Source organism: Pipra filicauda, unplaced genomic scaffold (genome assembly GCF_003945595.2).
Source record: "Pipra filicauda isolate LSUMZ 115617 unplaced genomic scaffold, ASM394559v2 scaffold36_size6622888_pilon, whole genome shotgun sequence".
NCBI classification, from domain to species: domain Eukaryota; kingdom Metazoa; phylum Chordata; class Aves; order Passeriformes; family Pipridae; genus Pipra; species Pipra filicauda.
This window is the reverse complement of record NW_024104498.1, coordinates 4909725-4929135: the sequence shown is the minus strand read 5'-3', so window position 1 is coordinate 4929135 and position 19411 is coordinate 4909725. Positions and strand designations below refer to the sequence as shown.

The following is a 19411-nucleotide window of genomic DNA, read 5'->3' as shown; positions in this document are numbered from 1 at the left end:
TCTTACTTGTTTTAAAGAGAAGACAGGGATCTCTCCCTCTGTCCAGCCTCTCCAGCCAAGTTCCTCGTCTCCATATCCTCTAAGGACACAGGACCGTGGAGACACACAAAGAGGTCATACTTGCACCAAAGAGGGTCTGCAGTTTCAGAGTAACTTGTAGACAAGAGAGCAGTTTCTTATTCTTGTCAAAGGACATCAGATTGTAAAACTGAAGCAAAAACTTGATATTTTTGAATTTCAATGGAATTTCAAAGAGAATGCTGAAAAGCAGAAATTTGAAAACAAGCTGCCTTTTTTGTACTCAGAATTTTGAGGATCTCAAATAAATGCAGGATTAGAGGGAAGATCACTCCAGGTCTTAAAATCAGGCAAAATAGGAGGTCTGGAAGGGGAAAAAAAAAATAAAAATAAACAAACTGTTTCTTAAGCCCTGCTTTAAAGATACCCTGTTCTAAAGAGACCTCAAACAGCAAGCATTACTGTGTACAAAAATAGAATAGCAAGGATGAAAAAACACAAAAAACAGTATGAAAAAAACCCTCCCAAAAATAGATGTACACAAGTTCTATTTTATATTAGTGTATATTACAAAATTCAAACATGCAGTCTCTATCTTGAATGCAGAATGCTCCAGTCCATGAGTACCAGCGATGCTGCTATGTTTTCTTTACAGCATCGTCATGTGACAGGGGAAAGTCTTGTATTTTTAACTGATTTCCAACCTCTTTGCTTTTTGCCTGTGCCAGAGTCCCTTCTTTACAGGGCCTCGTGCTGCCATCTGGCAGAGGAGAGGCTTTCAGCGCTGCTTGTCCAAGAGCATGAGACAGCTCTTTCGATGGAGTGATTTTGCAGCTACCTGCCAACGCTTCAGATGCTTTAGCACCGCAAGAAGTTGCCTCCTTTTTGACCACCACAGGACACGTTGCCTCCTTTTTGGCCACCACAGGACACGTTGCCTCCTTTTTGGCCACCACAGGACACGTTGCCTCCCAGGGCTTTGCTGAGTGTAAGGACTCTGAGCAGGACCCGCTCCTCGTGGTCAGACCGTCTGTGCTAGATAGTTTGGCTTTCTCTTGGCATTCTCCTACTTGTGAAATCTCCTGCCTTTTTTGTTTCAAATCTCTCTCTTCTTTACAGGAAGCACCCAAATCCTTTCTCTTTTCCACCTCTCCAGAACCAGACATACTGAGCTTCAACGGGCCTAACACGCTCTGAGCCAGGGGCACCAACTGAGACACGGAGAGTGCGCGTTCGATGGCGCCGGGGATGAGGAGTGTGGAGGATGCAGGTCCCGCTGGGCTCGTTTTCCTGGAGGTCAAAGTACTCTCTGCCTGGGATGAGCTGGGCTGCTGCTTTTCAGTACCAGGACTTCTTTGGGACATTTCGCTGGCGCTTCCAGGAGACAGGAATGAGGTGCTGTGCTGTTCCGCAGGTTGCAGCGTCTCCTTGTGACCCTTCTCGCCGCGGTCTGGGGGACTCACCGAGACAGGAGTGCTCGTGTTTGCTGGGCACCACGAGGAAAGTGCCAGCAGAGGTTTGGAATCCTGTTTTTTCTGACTGCTTTCTGTTAGCACAGGGTCTTTCAGGTCAAGTTTACCACAGGAGGCCCCAGAAGAATCACCTTCTTCAAGTTCCAGGAGTTTGATAGACGGGCACCATACATGTTCTGTGCCATCTACTGTTTTTTGAGTACCTGTAGTTCTCCCTAAGTCTTTGATTGCTTCAGAAGACCTGTCTTTTGGACCAAAACAGTCAAAAGTTTTGTTTTCTGGCAATTTATGTTCCTTTGCAGTTGTTTCTGATTTTAGGAATGGCTTTTCTGAATTAGCTAATTTTTCTGGAGAAGTTCTTGACAGGAGCTCTGATGGGGAAGGCTGCACACTGACTTGCAGAGGCTCTGAAACAGGCTTGGCCTGTTGAGTATTTCCCTTCTGCAAGTCTTCCGTACCTTTTGGATCTTCAGGTAGAAAAGCATCATCTTCAATACTATCCTTGCTTTCCAGTTTAGATGAGAACTTATTATCCTCATTAAAAGAATCTGAGCCTTGGTCTCCACTGCCACGGGGCTTGTCCAGCCTTCTCCCATCCTGACTATCTTCTGAACCATCATCTGTTTCATCTTCAGAAGAATCCACTTCCCTGATGGCCTCCTGCTTTTGCAGAGACTCCCTCCTCTCCACCCTGTCCTGTCGGATGGCGCCCAACTTCCGTGAACCCGGCTTCTGCAGCATCCCTTTCTCTGCAAGCCCAAGTTTGCCACCTGTTGTCTCATTGGCAGATTCCTGCAAGCTCTGGAGACTGGGATCTCGCTGTAACATCTCCTTCTTAAATTCAGAGTGAGAGATATCCAAGCTGTGCTTACGTGAGGAGCCCAGCTTCTTCTCAGAGGAGGACAGCGAGGCAGCCAGCTTCTCAGCTGACTGCACTCTCTTCAGCAAAGGAGACCGAGGGGGCTCCGCGCTTTTGGGGCGAGAAATTTGTCTCACCAGTGGTGGAGAGGAGTGTAGTTTTACTGGGAAAGACTGAATAATACTGGAGCTGCCAACTGAGTGTCCTGGTAGAGGAGACGGGGAGCGCTGCGGTGATGTGGACTGTGGGGTTGGTGATGGAGTGTGAGCCAGTGGTGACAGAGGGATGTTTCCTGCAGATTTACGCCTTGGAGATCTGTACTGCCTTTGGAGCTTTGGTGCTAGTCCATGCAGAGAGCTAGGGCGGATGTGCCCAGAGCTGGCTGGAGAATTGGGAACACTGGAACTGGGAGAGCTGCTCTGGGAAGAATTGCCACCAACTTAAAAGAAAGGAAAAAAAAACAAAGAACAAATGAAAAAATACTAGACGATTAATATATATTTGACCATTAAAACAAGTTATTGCAAGTAAGATATGCAAAGTCAAGGCACAATGCCATGTTACTCCAAAGGCCAGTGGTAATATTGCAAGGTAACATTGCCAGGTTTCTGACGGAAATTCACATTATTAGGCCCCAACACCAGAGCAGAGTAAGAAACACTCAGCTATCAGAACACTTTTCTGAAAAAAAAAAACCTTTGAGCAGACAAACCACGTGTTTCATTGCTATTCTCCAGATGTAAATCCCTTTATTCCAGCAGCTGATTCAATTTTCAAATATGACTCTGCGACGCTGTTTTGATTTCTTTTCTCTGAACATAGGAAATGTGTCAAACTGATATGAAAAGATTGCAACTTACAATACACATTTGCATCAAAGTGAAAGGATGCTCTAGTACAGCAAATGCATTCTTAAAAGGATGTATGGATTTTCATTTTTAAATTAATCAATGAACGAGAATACATCCATCCTTAAGGTAATCGAAATCACAGCTGTCATTTACTTCACAAAGAGACCTACTACCTGCTGCTGTGTATTTTATTTCCAAAATTAATCAATCAGCAAAAGTTTTCTCCAAGCTTTTTTTTTCTGTTTGACTAGATTTTTTTGGTTTTGTTTGTTTTTGTTTTTGTTTTTTTTACCTGAGTGTACAGACTCGGGAGTGGATCTGTAGCTCTGGGTTGGTGAGCGAGGAGACAGGTTGTGAGTGGGAGAGCCAGGCACACTTTCTCCAGAGGACAGAGACCGGTTCAGTGACGATAAACTCCGGCTGGTGTGAAGTAACGATGCTTGTTTAGTGATCTTCCTCAACAGAGAACTCTTCTTCTTACTGTGGAAGAGCATTCAAATGGTGTTTACAAGCCCAAATGATTTATTTACCTTTATTAGCACATTTCAGTCAATTTTATGTCACAGTTACAGAGAAAAAATAAATAAACAAAAGAAAAACTAAAGGATGTCCCTGCTGATACACATTATCTGCAAATGGATTTGAGAAGATCCCTCTTACATTATCTTGGTTACCCTTTCATTTTGACAGAGAAATATCAAAACAAACCTTTCCTGACCATCCTTTGTTTTGCTCTTCTTGTTCCTACGAGCCATCTTGGATTTGTAGCTGGCTTTTCGAGCTGGACCAACTTTGATGGACGTGTTCTCAAATGGTGTGGTGGAGATGGACACTTTATTTCCACTCTGTTAGATACAAGACACAGAGACATTGCTTAAAATGTGGTTATTTGAAGCAGATCTGCAGGCTAAGCAGGTAGGCTGCTAGTTCAGTGCTGCCTGCCATTTTGTAATCCTTTGTCAAACTCCATTTTTCCTCTCAGCATTTCCACCTATCATTTATTAAGGAATTGCTGAGAGAGAGCCCTCGTTAGTCAGGCTTTCACAAATGATTAGCTCAGACCCCAGCTGGTAGGTAAAGCTTCCCAGGGCAGACAGAACACAGCATCTGACCTCTCCCATTGAGATCCCAAATGACTCAATTTAATACTTGTAATACTTGGAAACTTGAACAAAGTGATATTCTGTCACCAATCCTATTCCCAGTGCTCTGACTGATGGCAGATGTGAACATATCAGGCATCTATCATGATGAATCTGCAACACAGAGCATGGCTTGTCTCATTCATCTTAAAAAAAATAATAATCCTGATTGCTCCTCTATTTGCAATCCCAAAGTCTTCTGTCTCTTAGAATAGTCCAGAACTTCAGGGTTTTTCCTCTGTAAATGGATTCTGCTCAGAGGAGGTATCAAACACAAGTCATTTACCTGGATAATTTTAAGACCAGCCATTACAAAGCTGCTCTTAAGTACCATCAGGTGCTGTGTACACACTTGTATTTCAGATAATGCCAATTACCTACCTATGGCATATGAAACAAGTTGGCTCAAATTTTCCAAAATGTGACAGTGCTGAGCTCCCTACCTTCAGAATCAGCTCCACCACTTCCGTGTGCACCAGCCCATGGACTGGCTCCCCGTTGACGTGGGTTATCAGATCCCCTTCCCGCAGACCCGCCTCGTTCGCCGGGCCACCTTCCTCCACGTGCTGGCAACGAGAAGGGGATGACTGATTTGAGAAGGGGAACGAGCAAGACTGCTGGCCCAGATCAGACTCAAAGCCCACCCATCCATCTCACCTCCTGCTGCAGCCAGTGCCAGCTGCTTCAAGGAAGTGTGAGAGAAACCACTGACTGGCACAGCCGAGCACAAAACCCTGTGCTCTTCCACTCCTCCCCCAGCATCCTGCCAGTCTTCCCCTGATCCAAGGCAGCCGGGATGGTTAAGCTGATCAAGAGACTAGCTCTTCCCAAAGTAGAAGGCTTAACACACTTTAAAAAGTTTTTAGCACTTACAAATGTTAACTAGATACTCTAGCTTTACAGACAAACATTCAATCTTTTTCAATTTCTTTGCCATCCCAAATCCAGCATCCTTCCATGTACACGCTGGAACCCAAGGTGGCCAACAGATTTTTAACAAAGACTCTGTGCCATGTGTTTAAGGTGCCTATATTACATCTCATGCTAAACAGATTTTCTTTTTCCACTTTCCATCCTTTATTAACCTATCCAACGCCAGATCTTTTCCCCTGTGAACACACTGCCTTTCCCCTGTTGCTGATCAGAAAGGTAAACCTCCTTCACCATGAGGAGACAGATGTGCTGGAGAATGCAGCAACTCTCCCTCTAGCCAGAAAAGACTCCAAATTAATATCTTGGTAAACTCAGCATTTTTCAAGGAAAGCAAGAGAGGGGCAAGGGAAAAAAATGCAGCCTCAGGTTATATCTCTAGGTAAGAATAAGTGTTAAAAAATGACCAAAGCGTATGAAGTCCAAATTGTCTGATGAATACAGAAATACAAGGAACAGAATGGGCCACTTTTACCCTTACTGCATTCTCCCTAACTACACAATCCTAACAACACTGCTTCGGGGAATGGATCATTCCAAGAAGTCATCTATGTTAATAAAAGAGGAACACAGAGATCAAGTACCAGAAGTAATGGGAGGGAAGCGATACAGCCATGGAAACCAGACCTTTTAGCACAGCTCACAACTAAGCCAAGAGCTAAATCCCATGGCAATCAGCATAGCAGCAGTGATGCTTTAAGGCTTGTAATCAATTCCAAGCGACTGCTTGGAAAACCCCAGCAGACTGAACCGATCAGAAGCAGGTTATAATCACTAGCACGAGCCTGAATAAATTAGGCACAACGGGCCCTCATGCAACAACCCCCAATAAAGAGAAAGAGGTATGTACACAGAAACATGCTTTAAAGTATGTGCTGCAGGTGAAAGGTGGTGGATTCATGTAACCAGGAAAAAAAGAAGGAAAGAAAGGTTGCTGTGGTTCTGTGATGGGCTTGAAAACTCCTACAGGAAAACCCAAAACGCCGTTATTTTTTCATTTATTTACAAAGGGTTTCCCCCACCCCAAAAGGACAACTTCGAGTGTGAATAAGGAGAGGGAAAACGGAGTGGCAAAATACAATTTACAAAGCTAAATCCCACAACCTTGGCTAGACGCACTTGTGGCCCCAAGGGTACTCTTTTTAGAAAAGCAGAGACATACCCAGACCATGTGATGCACAGTGTAGATATCACTGTCACCCATATAGACGCGAATGGCGCGGAGAGTGAAACCGTATTTCTTTCCAGCCCGATGGATGATGATTGGTGGTTTCAGGTTTGCGATAGCAGGAGAAAAGTCGCGGCTGGGTGAGGAGTCCCTCGAAGATGGGTTGGAGGATAGAGAATGAGGTGACATTGGACTGGCCAATGGAGAACACGTGTGGTGATCTACAGTGATGACACAAAGGTGGGCAAAAATTAGGAAACCAGGCCTCCGAAAGAGAGAAAATTCTTGTTAGAGAACAGCTAAGAAACCATCTCTCCCAATGCTCTTAAAAGCTTGTGGTTTCTTCACCAGAGCTGGGTTTGTCTGCAGCTTCATCTCATTCATGCTTCATAATATAAAAATGGGCAGAGCTTTCGAAAAGGCACATTTGGAAATATATATTTAATACAGCAGCACTGCTCATACAGGATTATGGTTGGGTCACAGTGTTTATTACTTCTCTTGCTGGGATTTACAACCCACCATAAGCATTTGCCATAGGCACAACCCGGGAACACTCTGTTTCCAGGTTATGACATAATATCCTCCAACAAAAGATCAGACATCTCTTGGTGCAAGTTACACACTGGTGCTGAGATAAATCCAAATCAGTTTGTATTAACATAAAAAAAAAAATCAATAGACAATCAGACAACAACTACTAGACAGTTTTGGTAGTGTTTTAAATTCACAGGGGCAAGAATATTTAACCCTAAAAAATTAGCAACTGCAGGGACTTTGCTGCTGAAAAACAACATCACAAGTGTATTTTAGAGTGAGTTTCCCAAACGAACAGCTGTGGGCTGAACCATCAGATAAACTATCTGACTCTGCTTGCTGCTGGAACAACATCCACATTTTAAAATACAAAGCAAATACAAAATTCTCATTTTAAAGTGAAGCTGGTCAACATCAGTAAAATAAACCCAAAGAGCAGGAATATTAAATGCAGCTGTAGAAGGGTAATCTCTAATCCATTAAGAAACACCTGCTGAATCGCCCAGCACATATTTACCTGGCAGATGAGAGCAGCTCTGGAGGAACCTTTGCTGGGTGATTAAATACACATTTTAGAGATTTTCACGAGGGAGTTTGTAGTTTGCAAAGCAACCGATGCCTAAACCACAAGAAATGTGATGTGCATCACCACGAGGGTGCCAAGAGCAGGTGCTTCCCTGCCTCCAGCTCTCTGGCTGAGAGAGGCATGTGGGCATCGCTCTGCCAGCAGGTTCTGCTCAGTTGGCCCACTATTCCCTGTTCCCATCTAGGCAGGAACAGGTACAGCCCTGGAAATACAGCATGGTCTTATCCTCTGGAAAGAGGGACAAAGTCCCTGTGGGGCAAGCCTCCTCCTGCTGAACCAGTCTGTCGTAGCTCAGTATGATTAAGCTGTTCTCTAGGAGTTACCACCTGGCTTTGGGAATTGTAAAAGTCTGGCTCTGCTTGTAGACAGAGCCAGGCCAACAATGTAAGTGGTTCAGCTTTGACTCAGTGAGTTATTTACACTATTCAACTCTTGAACACTCAATCTCAAACAAGTTATCTGGAGTTTCTGATACCTCCCAGTGCATGCACCAGAAATGCACCAAATACATTTTGTTCCTGCCATAGTTTGCATGTGACACCCCCCCCCCCAAAAAATAGTACCTCGAGGGTTAAAATCATTCTGTGTCCCTATACCTCCTTGCTGCAGCAAGCACCAAGAGACCAGCTCGGAGCCAATTTAAACAAAACCAGGGAAATAACAGGGCCCAGCTGCCATTTGCAGAAGCTGCAGTCAGACCACACACACAACACTCCTGTCTGTGGCACAGCAGTGCTCATCAACCTGCGAGCAGTAAAAGTTAGATCTCTCCCCTCCTGCCAGGCAAGGCATTATTCCAGGAGAGCGAAGGGGGAGGATCTGTCTGCAGACCTTTTGTTTAGTGCTTGCAGATTCTGACAATGCCTCACTCAAGGCATTTCTTACCTGAGGGAATCAGGAGAGACAAGGCAGTAGCGGATGCTGATTTAATCACTTTATTGACAGGTCTCGAGGTACGTTTCTCCCCTGATTCCCCAGAGAGCAACCTGTGTCGTGCCCGCCGCACTGCCAAATCGCTGATGGCTTTTGGAGTGGTAAAGTCTGGGCCTTCATTGCTATTACTGCGAGCTCGTGGATCAGAGAAATCTGCAGTGCTCCCAGCTACAGTTTAAATTAAAACAGATTAGAACCACAGGGAATTCCTAACAGTCTATTCCCCTACAGGCAAAATACATTAAATCAAAGTCATGTTTACATGAAGTCCAAGAGTAAATTTTCCTAAGAAGAAACCCCAGGGCTTGAATTTTTATTTACAGAAATGGTGTTATTCCAAACACAGAAAATTAGCGGCTTCTATTCTGTGGAAAAGCTCGCTAATGAAATCACATTGCTCAGTGGCAGTTCCATGAATCCTAAAGCTGTGGTGCAGTTCCACACGCCATTTCAATGGGATCGTTCACAGATGAAAACAGGTTTATGGAAAGTGCTCCATTTTTACAACCAGCAAGAACTGTCAATCTTTAAGTTAAAACTGCCTGTAATATAAGAGCCAGGTTCTACTGGAGCTGCACATAAAAAAATCCAGTCTAAAAGAACACTAAGGTACTAAAGTCAGGGAGAGTAAAAATGTGGATTGCAAAGACAATCTTAATTTGCCCCCTTCTGTGCACCATTGCAATTTAGTCTGCTATAATTATACAGAAAATGCAAAGTAATCTTGAAGATCAGACCAGGCATGTAACAAGAGCAGATGCAGAGGGCTGAGGTGCTGTGCTCAAGTCCAGTGTCTCAGTCCCCATGTGATACCTTAAAGGAGCACGGTGAAAATACAGTAATTAGAATTAACAAGGTGCTTAGAAATGAAAGTGGTGAGCATCACAGCAAGTCCACAAGGGAAATTAATCATTCTGTCTTCAAAAGCAAATTTTAAGCAGCGTGCAATAAATAAAGCCTAAGGGCCACATCTTGAACAATGAGGACAGAACAAAACATTGATCATCGTTATTTAAGTGGGCACCACTGCTCTGCATACTAAGTAAAGCAGGAAGTACCACGAAAATAAAAATTCAGAGCAGCATTCCCACAGACCTCAGTGCCAGATGCCTGTTCAACATTTAACAACCACAGAGTTTCAAATCAGGCTCCCAGACAATGAAGAACCCGGATTCGGAGGCTGCGTGTGAAAAGGTGCCATGTACATTAGAGGAGTACTCCGAGACAGTAACAGGAATCAAACTCCTTTCAAGCCTCTGACTTGGGGACACCAAAGCAATGGTATCCCTGAATCCCATGCACTAGATTAAAGACTGCTCTGATGTATTAAGATCAGGGGAGCAGGATGCCCAGGGGAGCTCCACGTTTGCCTACTTCAACTTGTAGATACTCGAATTAGCAATGAAAGTGTTCTTGCCATTTTTAATAGCATGTTTCTAGGCTCTTAGTATGACATTAAGAACCTAAGGTTCCACTTATGGCGCCTATGGCACCTAAGTATGAAGTAGCTTACTCCTTTTACTCCCGCACGTTTTCTCCTGGGCTTAGTGGAGAACGTGACAGCAGCACCAGGCCTCTTTTGGGAGAATGGGCCATAGAGGGGAATGAAACAATTCTGAATTTCACAGACTGGATTGCAGAAGAATAATGAGATGTGGGGATCCTTGGCTTTACTCTGGAGCAAATTTCCTCCAAGGATTTCCACCTTCTGCTGTCAATCCACCACATCTTCCCAGTGTCCTCCACCTTGTCCATTCTTGCTGCCACTTTGAGTCCTTGCTCAGTATCCCTTCCTTCTCCATCCCCAAGGCAACTGCTTTGCCTGCTTGCTCCTACTTTCTCCCAGCAACTTATTTTCTTACCTAGTTAGTCCTTGTTATTCAACACTACAATCTAGTCCTTTCCTTAAATATGCCTTCTTTCTCAAATATTATCTTGTCAACCTTCTATTCATCTTCCCCACCCTCTTCCGTTAGTCCAAACTTCCTTTTTTTTTCTCCTCACTACTTCCCAGCAGTTCCCAGCTCTGGCCTCCTCTGTTGACAGGAACAGGCAACTCCATTCCCCGCCTTTCCTGTGCCCTGAAAGGGACAGGAGCTGGGGACACTCCAGCACCCCAGTCCTGCACTACCATAGGCCAGGGCACCATCACAGGGAAGGTCCAGCTCAGCCCAGTGCTGAAGAACAGCCCTAGGACAGTAGAAGTTCCTGAGAAGTCAAACACTGACTTCTAAGATTCACTCTACTAAATTTAGGCTGCACTCTTCTAAGCCTCCAACTGACTGAATTTTGGCATATTTGGCTGTGACAGAAAGTAGCATGTCCCTGACGCAAGCCCCACTTCCCCAGCATATTTCAAGTCTCTACTCTAAACTCTTGGGATGAATAAAACCATATGAAGCAGGGACCTGTTGGTATGGCTGACACCCCACGTTCTCCAGCTCCAACTCAGCAGTGATCTGTTCTGACTAATGCTTAAATTGATGCTGCCTCAGGTAGGCACCCAGTGGCTGTAAGTAGGCATAGATCATACGGGTCTCAAGCACGAGAAGACTTAAATCAATTTGAAGTGACAGGACTGAAATCTAAGATTTTGGAGAGATGAAACCACTTCTATTATTTCGAAGGCAAGCACATCCACAGAACTGCACTAAAATAACCACTCAGCATGAGACAGTCACATCACCCGACACCCAGACCCAGTTTTACAGAGTTAACCTCTGCAAGCTGACACGGCCTTCTTGGGCACCGCCATCACACCGAGCACGTACCTGTCAGTGTCGAGGCGCTGCTGGCGGCCGTGGAGGGCGTGGCGGGTCCGGCATCACCTTCCAGCGGCAGCTCGTGCTCCACAGGCTGTTCTGGAATGGGCACCGGCAGCCCCTCCCGCGACTGCACGGTGGATAAGAGCATCCCCTCGGACTGCGGCCTCTTGAGGGCGGCCCCCTCGTCCTCCGCGGAGATGGCAAAGCGGGGCATGTCGAGGAGCCCCGAGCAGCGGCGCCGCACCGTCAGGGGCGGGCTGGAGTCGCTCTCCGTGTGCGAGGACTCGGACATGGACAAGCGCTTACGCAATCTAAGAGAAGAACCAAGACGGAGCCCCCCCCGGTTAAACCAGGGGGAAAACGAACCTTCACACACCCAAAGCCAGTTTAAGGGGAAGTTAGGTAACCAAGCTTCACCACTGGGACTTAAAACAACAAAAGGCTTGGGGCATCGCATGAGTTTAGATTTCCAATATATTCCGTTGTCAAGCTTCTAAGAAAGGAAGGAATAAAACCAAAGAAAAATACAGTACAATGAACATGATACTATAAAATATAAATATTATAAATATTTTATAAATATTTTATATTTATAAAATATTGAAGTGACAGGACTGAAATCTAAGATTTTGGAGAGATAAATATTTTATATTTATAAAATAGTATATAAAACATTATATATTATATATATATAAATAGATATATATATATAAACATTAGAAAAATACAATAATTTTATATTGATAAAATATTATAAAAACATTGTATATTATAAATATAAAAATACAATAATACAATATTATAAAAATATTATAAATATTATTATAATTGTATTATAATTATATATTATAAAATCACATTATAAAACGCAAATCATCATCCATGCTCCTTTTGGATTTAGGTGAATTTTTCTTTCAGAGTTGCTGTAAATTTGAAGCCAGGAAGGCCTGATGCAAGATGAAGTGCACCTCAGTCAAGAGTGTAATCTATAAAATGTTTTTGTTTTTAATGGAGTCACACAGACTAGGTCACTGCCACACTTTATGCTCTTTCTAATGCCAAACGTTAGTGAAAAAGCTTTACACTTTAAAAGCAAAAAAATGAGAGATATCCCATTTTTAAGGTAAATTGACAATTATTTCAGTAATGCTAGAAACAAGGTCACCATTCAAATTCTGGGTATTCATATATTTTACTGACATTTTTTTATTAGAGTACAAGATTTTTGGAGCATATTCTGAACTTTTGAAACTTTGAACTTTCCTAATGGTTTCTCTACTTTGTAACAAATGGTAAAAGTCTGGCATTACCAGACTTAGGATTAATTTAATAAAAAAACTGATGTGGGTACCTCTCTGATGTAAGTGGTCTTTCCACAAAGGAAACCTGTACTTAAGGTTAGAACACCTTTGAATTCATTAAAAGTACTTGCTACAAATTCAGAAGATGTTAGCACTTAACTAGATACATTTAAGGACTGTATCACTTCCACACATTCACTTTTAGCTATTCTATTCCAGGCTTCTCCTGTGGAAATACAACATATCGACCTAACAGTGGTCACAGAAAGTTTTGGCACAGGTTGGCCTTTCTTTAGACGCTGTGAGAAACCAGAAGACTTAGTTCTACAGGACTTACATTTCAGGAGACCCAATCACCCAGCTGCGGTCTCGGCTCTTCAGGCCACCAAGGCTGTCCAGTCTGTCGTCCTTCTCTTCGCTCAGGCTCCGTTTAGTTGGTGGTGGAGTCTTCCTCTCCTCGTGGATGGAAAGACGTTCCATGCTGCTGTACACCTGTGCATAGGAAAAGATCCCTCTGTACAGGGAAAACAAACCCACAAGGCCTTTTCTGATCAAGGGGCAAAATCTCTTCTCATAATGGAAGGTGTTCTCTGAAAGCATGAACTTGGTAACGTTCTTTGACCAAATAACACAGTGCAGATGTGACATGCTCGAGGTGTGCCAGGGAGGAAAGGCAAAATGCAAGCCTCGGGAGCATTAAACATGCTTTTCTACAATAGCACCCAACACCTCTCCTCTGAAAACACAATAGAAATACTAAAACTTTTGGAAATTACTTGATTTTTTTTGTTTTGTTTTAATGATTCTCAAATCTAAGAGGAACTACTGCTGAAAAGACAGCTCCAAAACTCTTGAGGGCTGGCATCTGGATCTTGAAATCTTGCAATACAAATTCACTTCAGTGATAGGCATCATGCTCATGACCCCATTTCATTATCATCAGTCTATCAGCATTGCCCCAAGCTTATTTCAGAACAAAAAAGTCCTGCCCTCCTCAAGGAATCTACTATAAGGCTGACAGCTTAATGAAAGTGCCTTTCTTGGTTTTACAGCCGTCTTTAAATAATTAAATGATTAAGCAAAAAAAATCCATCCTTTTAAAACTACACTTGACTGTGGACCTAATTTACATAAGAAGAGATTAATGAAAATAATGTTATTAAAAATTCAGAGCATCAACAAGATAACTATTAATAAATCATATGGCTGAATTGTCAGACAAGAATTTCAAAATATAATGAGCCTTTTATGCCTCCCACATTACAAATGCTGTATAATTTTCCAGGTCTTAAAAAAAATTCATTAAAAGTGAACTTTTTCTCTTTGTGGCAAAAACACTGAACCCTAAAGAAAAGCTTCAGTCTAACAAATGAATAATACTCATGGTGAGAAAAGGCAGATGAAAGAAACCCCTACGTACTCATAAGAACTTTTTCAAAACACCAGCTAATCCTCAGGTCCAATTTTAAACATACTTTTGATGATGCAAATCAGGAGCAACTCCAAAAAATTAAGAGTAACTGTTATTTAAACCACTGTAGCCTGGCTGAGGACAAAGAAGAACAAACTGGTCCTTAAAAACTTACTTCAGTAGTGGAAAAACTGGAGGAACTGTCATGAAAAAATGAAATATCTTTCAGAGTTCCTAAGTAAAATTCCTACTCCCATCTCACTAAGAGGGAAATACAATTCATAGGGTAGCCAGCCTTAAAACAGCATTTCTTCTCCCTTCTCCCCCTCCCAGACATACTGTGTTTTATCCAAGCTAACAGTGGAGTTGTACTATTTTAAAATGCCTGTAATTACAATTTTTTATTTCAGAACACCTGAGTATGAATGAGAGGCCTGTACAGCCCTGAATCCAGAACGTGTGGTTACAAGGGACCTCCTCAGGGCTTCCTGCCCATTTCCCCACCTCAGAGCAGAACTCACTCTCTTCTAACACCCGACCGATGCTTCCCCAACTTGTTCTTAAAAATCACCAGAGATGGAAACTCTACAAATTCCCCAGGCAACGTGTGCCAGCACTTAATTATTGTTCAGTATTGGAAGCTTTTTCTTACCATTTACCCTATACCTCATTTGCACCCATCATTTCAATATCAGTTCTGTGTAGAACAGGAAGACCGATGTACTCCTTTCCTTCCAGCAGTTATGTATGGTTAGGTTTTATGTTTTAGATCTCAGGTCATTCTTGTTGCTATCCTCTGGACTCCCTTTTACTGGTCCATGCTTATTTTCAAGAACATCGCCCAGAATAGGCCAGAAAACCCCAGCTATGGCCTTCCTACTGCTAAACCCAGTATGGAAACTGCCTTTTCCTTCAATAATTTGGCACATGTAACTCATGAGGCAATATATGCCCAGAACCTGCTCTTTGAAATAGTCACCCTGCCTTTTGTTCCTCAGGTTGTATTTGAGACAATGAACAGCAGCAGAGATGTAAACTTCACCCTTGTTCTTACCCCCTTTGATTTTAAATCATTATTCCAAATGTCAGAATCCATTTTCATCCCAATACCATCTTGTCACCTACTGGAAGACCCTTTCAGAATGACACTGTTCAAAGCAAATAAGCTTTGGATACTCCCTGTGCCAGCATCCAAGTCATTAGTAAATCAAAGTGTATCAGAAGCAGAAGAGACCTCTGCAGTACCTGCATATTGTTGAAACATTAGGAAATACAAATGTCATTCTCCAATTACTCTGGTACTCACCTTCTAATAGGCCTCCAACTACCACAGAATAAACACCACACACTTTTTCTCTTTCCTCAGGGAATACATGCTGTGCAATTCCACATACTACCCATATGATTAAAATGTACTCCACACAAAGCAACGGAACCGTGTTCCTCTCTAGATTTTTTTCTTTCATCAAGTCAGCACGCTCCTACCTTGCTGAACCTCGGTGAGCATGAGGAGAACTGCCGAATTTCCACGTGATCATCATCATTAGTGTCCTCCTCTTCCTCTGAATCCAGGTGTTGGTACCGTTCCGAACGGGCTGGGAAGCAGACATGGCACGTTGCGTCAGTGCAGGGAGTGTTGATAACTCACACCTCAAGCATTCCTACTGGTCTACTTAAGGAACTTCGAATGTTCATACACCACAAAGGGGTATTTTCCTTAATACTGAAACATACCCAGCCAGTTTTGCTCATCCTGTGCAATTACCAGTGAATATCTTCTTGGCACTGAATTTATCTTATACCATCAGTTGTATTACATTCTGAAAGCAGCTGATACTCAGAAGCTGCCTCATCCTGCAGACCCTTCATAGGAGGGATATTTCTTCCCTACAGCAAACAATCATACAGAAGGACACATGGAAACAATTCACTGTGCCACTTTCCAATAAACAGCTTTTTGATTGTACAAAGTCTGTCCCGCATACGTACATACGAGCCCACTTTAAAAAATGAAAATATTTACCCCCCAAAAAATATTTCCTCTTCTCCCTCCTACAACTAGAAAAAGGATTAGATTTTGTGAAAGAAAATGGGCAAGCAGCCAATATGCAAAGCTATTTTTAATGCAAAAATCTAAACTGCCTCCAAAGAGATTTTGTGCTTTGAGATTTGCAGCACTGGATTTCTAAGCCAGCCACACCGGATTTTGTAGGGTGGGCGTTAATAAGTTTGGCTACAGAAAGCTGATAGCTACACTGAGCCAAATCTGAGGCACCATATCAGCCAGAAAGCTACTTTTATAAATTCTAAATTTTTTTGCATTAGGGTTCATAACAGCAACGCCAATTCTTATCAGTGTCTTTGTGAGATATTTCCTGACGTGAGAATTCCAGCCTTTATAAAGGACTCACATCAAAGTCACCCCAACAACCTGCTGAGCATTCCTGGGTACATGGAGGGTTTACCATCATTCCCTATTTGACAGACCAGTGATTTGCAGCCCTGAACACAACGTGGTGCTTTTACCCACCAGCATCTGCTCATGGTTGCTCTACTGGGCCTCTCCCAGTCGTTGGCCCAAACCTGAGTGGACCAGAGCTCAAGTTTCCATGTCCAGTAAGTCCAGTTAGTGGTGAGAACACCCCACCACCTTGGTTTCTACCTATATGTTGTACCAGTAAAACCTCAACAGGTGTAAAATCCACCTTTGCCCCCTCTGCACAGCTTGACTCAAACTGGTCTCTGCAGCAACCACACAGAGATGTCTCAATCCTTCTCTCTCTCCCATCCTACCTCTCCATCCAACCCCTTACCTAAAAGCCCCTTCCCCAAACTGGAAGAGCACTGTCTAAATGGGATCACTGTTCTTGCAGAGTGGCTGCAGGCAGGCTGCTCCCTCCTTCCCTTTTCCCCCAGCAAAGTGCAGGAGCTGAGTAAAAATGTGCTTCATACAAAGTCAACCAGTCTCATGGCCCAAGGATGGAAGAGAGTCCATTGAAGTAGAGCAGAAATCTCCATAGCTCAGGGAACTGAAATAGCCCAGTATCATCCTGTTCTGCAGATGGAGTAGGGAAAAGATCCCCTGTCCCAGTGACAAGTCCAAACCCTCTCCACCTGCTCAGCTCCTCCAGTCAAATGAGAAAACCCAGGGAGTGGAGGCTCTGGGAACAGAGAGATCTCCATCCCTCCCATGACGCTCCTCCCTTCTCTCCCAAGAGCACTGACTCTGTCTGCTGCTTATCTTGAAATACCAGGAATCTTACACAGCACTGATACCATGGCAGTTCCCAGACATTTATACACACCAGACAGACACTTCACTTCATATCACATTAGAGTTAATAATACTAAAGTGATATACTTGCAGTGAAAATAATTTAAAATACTTTAAATCTCTTAAGAATTTTCCCTACATACTTGTCTTCAAGGTTTAGGGTTTGTTTTGGGTTTTTTTAAAAACATTTTTTGGCTGAAAACGGTCACTAGGGAAAGATCATATTGCTCAAAAACTCAAGGAATTTGGATTTACCAAATGCTTTGGAAGAAGTGTAATAAACCCAGCATGACAACGGCAGCACCTCTCCCCGCAGGGCCATGGCTGGCAGGACTACAGGCACCAGTGAAAGGCCAACTGACTTCAGCAGCAACATTTTTTCATTTAAAATTAATTTTCCTTCAAAGAAACCTTACTTGGCATTCAACAGAAACTTTTTAAGGCAATTTCCATCAATGGTTTTATTCAATTTCTAACAATGACTTATCTCTAGCAATTTCAAAAATGAAATATGCACAAGAAATACGATGCCATTTAGGCTAAATCTTTAGTCTTACTGTCAAAATAGCTTGTGTCATCCTCAGATTCCAACTGTGGGATGAATTCAGCTTTCTGCCGAAGTAATCCATTCCAGTCCAAATCTTTAAAGAACCGATGCTGTTTCACTTCAAAGGCACTACCTGAAATAAGCACCTTTTATTGCAGAGTATTTCTTTCAGCATTTGCATAACATGAAAAACAAACCCTAAAAATATCAAGAGCCTAAGAGAATGTACTCGAGTACACTTAAGTCACGCATTTTCCAGGAATTTTGAGAAACAACTTATCCTTTTACCAAAGTGGTCATGCAGGATAAAATCTGAACAAGATTTCCTCCTTCCCACCTCCTTTTCCTGTTTAACAACAACACATGACTAAACTGGGTGGAAGACAGCATCTGCTATTTATATTCCACAGAAAGTTGGAAGACTTAGAATGATTAACATCTTAATTTAAAGTTTCCAAATTCTAAATCTCATCTTGTTCATAACTGAATACAGAGAGAAAACTCAGAGAGGTACTTAGCATATGAGTGACTCCACTGTTGTGAATAAACTCATTCATATGCTTAGAACAAGGCAAGGCCTTACAAATCTTCTTGAATTAGTATCTTTTTGTTATTAACCTCAGAAGCTTGGGTACCCAGAAGGAAAAACTAAAGACTGTCTACCAGTATGTGCATTTTCTTCCAAATGAAATTAATATTCATAAAAGATGCTACTGTCTTTTTTAAAAAGAGAAGAAAAAGCAGAAGAAAAGAGATAAAAGGTTTGCTGAGTGCCAGTGGCACTACAACACGCCAAGTGAAAGAGCAGCCTCAGCATTACAGGTATATAAGAAATCAAAGAAATCAGTCCATCAACTCATTTTATAAGGCAAGAAACTACATCTTTTCCATGACAGCAACATCTTTCAAGTACATGGATTTTAAGTAGAGAAGAACATGTGAAAACCATCTGATAGCATTATTAATTCATGATCTATTCATCACCCTTGTGTGCACGTGTGCTAAGTCTGTTGAATACATGTGCCTCTTGGAATTTCATATATATATATATGAAATATATATATATATATGGGGGGGATATATATATATGACATATATGTGGGGGGTATATATATATGTGTGTATATATATGGGTTTTCTCCTTAAAGTCTAGTTTCAAATTGAAAATCCCAAATTAAATCAAACTAATGACATCAATGAAAGACGAGCTGTGCTGTGAAGCCACAGCATTACACAGATTATTTTAAAACACAGGTGTAGCTAGAGATTATTTATGGTTATTTACTATGAGGAAACAAGAAGTGTTGGCTTGTAAAACTTTAAATCTGACCTTATAATACAGAAAGACTGACATACAGATCTGGCTTAGCCAAAAAGTTTATCAGACTTTGCTGTGTGTTTGGAGAACTCTACAGTACAGGTCCCTAGGAATGGGAAAGTTTTCATTTTATTATACCCAGGAATTCACATCCATGGTGGGGATTAAGCCCCTAGTCAAAGAGAATTTCAAAGAAATCTGATTATACACTGCTCAAATGGAGATACAACCCTCAAGCCTATAATGGAACAGCACAAATCAGAGAAGCTATGTTGCCAAGCTGACAGTGCCCCTCTCGT

At 42.5% G+C, this 19411-nt stretch overlaps 1 protein-coding gene across 3 annotated transcripts in view; it reads right to left on the bottom strand.

Annotated features, from left to right (window-relative positions):
* Nucleotides 1-555: 555 nt before the first annotated feature.
* The window catches only part of MAST2 (microtubule associated serine/threonine kinase 2), a 188986-nt gene continuing 170130 nt past the window's right edge, over nt 556-19411 (bottom strand). For all 3 annotated transcript variants that reach the window (XM_039384710.1, XM_027747082.2, XM_027747085.2), the window contains 10 exons: nt 17805-17927; nt 15459-15568; nt 12900-13054; nt 11268-11572; nt 8449-8664; nt 6435-6661; nt 4786-4908; nt 3909-4045; nt 3493-3680; nt 556-2788 (listed from right to left, as the gene is read on the bottom strand). In XM_039384710.1, coding sequence (XP_039240644.1) covers nt 657-2788; nt 3493-3680; nt 3909-4045; nt 4786-4908; nt 6435-6661; nt 8449-8664; nt 11268-11572; nt 12900-13054; nt 15459-15568; nt 17805-17927 — 3716 coding nt within the window. In that variant the 3' untranslated portion in view covers nt 556-656. The remainder of the gene's footprint in view (nt 2789-3492; nt 3681-3908; nt 4046-4785; nt 4909-6434; nt 6662-8448; nt 8665-11267; nt 11573-12899; nt 13055-15458; nt 15569-17804; nt 17928-19411) is intronic.